This window comes from Heterodontus francisci, chromosome 39 (assembly GCF_036365525.1).
Source record: "Heterodontus francisci isolate sHetFra1 chromosome 39, sHetFra1.hap1, whole genome shotgun sequence".
NCBI classification, from domain to species: domain Eukaryota; kingdom Metazoa; phylum Chordata; class Chondrichthyes; order Heterodontiformes; family Heterodontidae; genus Heterodontus; species Heterodontus francisci.
The window spans coordinates 17,353,384-17,358,111 of NC_090409.1; the positions used below are offsets into that span (position 1 = coordinate 17,353,384).

At 42.1% G+C, this 4,728-nt stretch overlaps 1 protein-coding gene across 1 annotated transcript; it reads left to right on the forward strand.

The window, feature by feature from the left end:
* The first annotated feature begins 1,463 nt into the window (after positions 1 to 1,463).
* LOC137352827 (probable G-protein coupled receptor 139) lies at positions 1,464 to 2,941 on the forward strand. The gene is made up of 2 exons (XM_068018682.1): positions 1,464 to 1,488; positions 2,031 to 2,941. The coding sequence occupies exons 1-2, from the start codon at positions 1,464 to 1,466 to the stop codon at positions 2,939 to 2,941; spliced, it is 936 nt and encodes a 311-aa protein (XP_067874783.1).
* The last annotated feature ends 1,787 nt before the right edge of the window (positions 2,942 to 4,728 follow it).

Genomic DNA, 4,728 nt, shown 5'->3' on the forward strand with positions numbered 1-4,728 from the left:
ACAATCCAGCAGCTTCATGGTGATTTGATTGATTACAGCTATGCATTCCACATTTAATTAGATTATTAAAGGAATTTAAATTCCCACTTGTTGGGATTTTAAATCACATTCCCAAGATGATTGGACCAGCTGCATGGATTGCTGAGACATAGAAAAAACTCTTCAAAGAAATCTGCATTGAACAAACCGATTGTTTGTTTAATAGACTGTAACAAATACTCCCTATCACGGTTTCTCACTAATTGCTTCTCAGGAGTCTTCCATCTGCTAAAACTAAGGGCTGATTAGAGCTATTCAGCACTCTTCATCAACCAGTACCTTGTTTTCAGCACCACAAACATCGTTGCTCAGCAGAGAATGCAGTATCCAGCAATATTTCAGATAGAACGCATTTACTACCCTCTTCTTGCGGCTTTTGGTCTCCCCGGTAAGATCCTGAACAGAGTTAATCAATATTTGAATCAATATATCACTGAACTTGCTCTTGCTGCCTGACTCGTACGGAAACATGCTTTTCTTCACTCGTTCTATCGTTATATTCATAAGGAATATGTAAATGTATTTTATTTGTGTTATTTCACTGTTGACATGACGTGTATGTTAAATCATCATCAAAAATGTGATTTTCCCAGTGGTGCCTTGTTTGTTGGGTGTATAATCTCCCACCGAAAGCAGACATTAACCTCGGAAAGACATATTGGTTGGATTCTGTGACGTCCTCATTGTTATGTTGGAGCTCAATCTTATCCACATGCACTGCGGGAAACAAGTGTTATTCTTGTTTTATTCGTTCATGGGATGTTGGCATTCGCTGCCTCGGCCAGCATTTATTGCTCTAACTGCTTAGGAGAAGGTGGAGTTGAGTTGCTTTCTTGAATCTCAGCAGTCCCTGTGGCGTAGGTACACCCACAGAGCAGTTCCGACGAGAGTTCCAGGATTTTAACCCCGTGACAGTGAAGGAACGACGATGTGGTTCCAAGTCAGGATGATGTGGGAGTTGGACGGGAAGTTGCAGGTGGTGATGTTCCCAAGCATCTGCTGCTCTTGTCCTTCGAGGTGGTAGAATTCGCGGGTTTGGCGGGTGCTGTCAAAGGAGCCTTGGTGCATTGCTGCAGTTCATCTTGCAGATGGTGCACACTGCTGCCATTGTGCGTCAGTGGCGGACAGAGTGAATGTTTGTGGATCGGGTGCCAATCAAAGGGGCTGCTTTGTTCTGGATTGTGTCGAGCTTCATGAGTGTTGTTGGAGCTGCACCCATCCAGGCAAGTGGAGAGTATTCTATCACACTCCTGACGTGTGCCTTGTGGATGGTGGAGAGGCTTTTTGGAGTCGGGAGATGAGTTACTCACCACAGGATTCCTAGCTTCGGTCCTGCTCCTCTAGCCACGGTATTTATATGGCTACTCCAGTTCAGTTTCTGGTCAATGGTAGCCCGTAGGATGTTTATAGTGGGGGATGCAGCGATGGTAATGCCACTGACTGTCAAGGGTAAATGGTTAGCTTCTCTCTTGTTGGAGATGGTCATTGCCTGGCACTTGGGTGGGGCAAATATTACTTGCCACTTACCAGCCCAAGCCTGGATATTGTCCAAGTTTTGCTGCATTTCTACACGGACTGCTTCAGTATTTGAGGAGTCGCGAATGGTGCTGAACATTCTGCATTCATCAGCGAACATCCCCACTTCTCAACTTATGATTGAAGGAAGGCCAATGATGAAGCAGCTGAAGATGGTTGGGCCAAGGACAATACCCTGAGGAACACCTGCAGTGATGCATGTTCCAGCTCATCTGTAGCTAATGTAAATACGTGTTCAGTGGATGACATTGAATTCGATTATCTTTAAATTGGTAGAACAAATCTATTCCTCTGCTTTTTTGTACTATTGCGCTGATAATTCAATGAATTGTGCAGAAAACTCGTAAATAAGCAGGGAAACATGGGGCAGCACCAACAACACAATAGTTTCCATGTAATGTTCAGCTCCCAGTTTTGGGGAACTTTAACTTTCATGTATTTTCTTCTTTTGGCAGTTAATTTGGTTGCGATTGTGATCCTTTCCCGAGGAAAATGCGGACTCTCCAAATGCATCACTCGCTACCTGGTTGCCATGGCAGTTGCCGATTTTGCAGTGATTATCACTAATGTAATAATGCATCGGATTAATATTATGTATTTTCCCTCTAATTTCTTGTTCCTCACTGCCGTGTGCTCTCTCAGACTGGTCATGTCTATTGTGTCCCTTGACTGTTCAGTTTGGTTCACAGTAGCTTTCACCTTTGATCGCTTTATAGCAATTTGTTGTCACAAGCTCAAACCAAAATATTGCACCCAGAGAACAGCGACTGTCGTTATATCAGCTGTTTTTGTGGTGAGTTTCTTGCGAAGCATTCCTTTCTTTACTGTATACAAGCCTTTATTTGTAATTAACAATGTCTCATGGTATTGTATCGGTAAATCAGACTACTGGACTTCAAAGTTCTGGAGGGCATACCAGTGCATTAACAGTATTATCACCCCTTTATTACCAATCTTATTTATCTCACTGTTTAATGTTCTCACTGTCAAGACTATTATCGCAGCAAATAGAACACGTAAGGTATTGCGGAACAGAAGTGAGAGTCAGAATGATACAGAGATGGAAAACCGTAGAAAATCCATATTTCTCTTGTTTGCTCTATCAGCGAATTTTGTGCTGTTATGGATGACGAATCTTGTGCATTCCTTAAGATGGCAACCGGAAAACATTAATTATCAAAACAAGTATTTGAATAATCCTGTGTACCTCACCCAGCAGTTCGGATATATGCTGAATGTTCTCAGTTCCTCCACAAACACGTGTATTTATGGACTGACGCAGAAAAAATTCAGAGAGGAGCTGAAGAACGGGGTAAAATATCTCTTCACACTCAATGCGAAATTAATTCATACCTGTACAATATGACAAAGTCTTACTTTATAATTCATTTTGTTCCATGCCACAAAGCTCTGTTTGCATTTAGTTGCTGTTATTATCAGATACTAAGCTAATGTATATTTGTGCCCATTAATTTCCTGGACGGAGATGTTCCCTGCATGTTCTGCTATTAAAAGACTGGATACTGCTTCAGGCAAGGAGTTGCAGTATGCACTTGACTGACATGAAATTTGCTACTTTTATCAGACTGAACTGTGATTGAATAGAAGTAAAGAACAAACTCCCTTAGTCGGTACAACGAGGTGTGTTGTCCTAAACATTTTATTTAGTATCAAAAAAGCCCACGCAAATTCATGCTGCAGCTCTACAGAACTTTAGTGAGGCCACACTTAGAATATTGCGGGGAATTCTGTTTGCCACACTAGCAGAAGGACGTGCAGGCTTTGGAGAGGGTACAGAAGAGGTTTAGAGGTTTACCAGGATGTTGCCTGGTCTGGAGGGTATTAGCTATGAGGAGAGGTTGGTTAAACTCGGATTGTTTCCACGAGAACGACGGAGGTGGAGGGGCGACATGATAGAGGTTTACAAAGTTATGAGCGGCATGGACAGAATGGATAGTCAGAAGCTTTTTCCCATGGTGGAAGAGTCAGTTACTAGGGGACATAAGTTTAAGGTGCGAGGGGCAAAGTTTAGAGGGGTTGTGCGAGGCAAGTTCTTTACACAGAGGGTGGTGACTGCCTGGAACGTGCTGCCGGCGGGGAGGGAGGGGGGGGGGGGAGGATGGTGTTGGTGGAAGCAGGTACGGCAGCGAAGTTTAACAGGCATCTAGGCAAATACATGAATAGGATGGGAATAGAGGGATACGGCCCCCGAAAGTGCAGAAGGTTATGATTTCGGCAGTCATCAAGATAGGCGCAGGCTTGGAGGGCCGAATGGCCTGCTCCTGTTCTGTACTGTTCTTTGTTCTTTGTTCTTTGTTCTTTGTTCTTTGTTCAAATTGAAAACGGCTAGTAAAATGAAATTAAAAAGGAAGCACCAGGCAATGATTATCAGTTGAAGGGGGCAACTTTTGATGTCATCGACCCAACTTATTGGTACTCAGGGAACACCAGGTCGTAACTCGTGTATTTTTATTTTCAGATCCAATTGCTCCTCTATCTATTTAGATCCTTTTTTTTTCAAGTAATGTGAATAGGACACAATACCAGTACCAGAAAATGGAGAGTAATTTATGCCTGACATCCAAAATTGCTCCTTCGCTGGCCACTAGCAAGGGACTGTAGCACTTATGCTGTGCGTCCCTTCCCATTTCATTTTCAGGGGGTGGTGTCATATATTTTAATGCATTCCTCCTTATTTTTTCATAACATCATAATTGCAGTGTTAGTATATGAATTTTTGAAATGTCCCTGTCATCATGGAAATTACTAATTTTTGTTCTTTTCTTAGTGCATACTTCTTTTTGTTTTATACCTTCAGGAAGTTTAACAATGAAACAAATAAGTATTTCATATTAAGATATGTTACATGTATATTACAAGTAAATATAGAAACAAATTGACGACGTGTCTATAAAATTTTACTTCCTGTTGTCATGTTTCTTCGCCATTTTGTGTAAATAGCTTCCCAATGAGAATCCCCATGTCCACCTTCATTATGGTACTGTCTTTCTAAAAGTGTCACGTTGAAATTATGGCGTCCCACCATTGGCAACACTACAGCACCAGGGCGATGTGTCTCTCAAAATATTATCCTTCACTTCGAAGGACGATCTGCTGTGCAACCAGCACTCTTCTTCAATAAAAGCAAAATAC

Excerpts from the sequence above, each read along its gene's own strand:
- LOC137352827 (XM_068018682.1), top strand. The coding sequence starts at position 1,464 with ATGGTAATGCCACTGACTGTCAAGG. Across the intron at positions 1,489-2,030 it reads AATGCCACTGACTGTCAAGG|TTAATTTGGTTGCGATTGTG; the intron begins GTAAATGGTTAG and ends TTCTTTTGGCAG.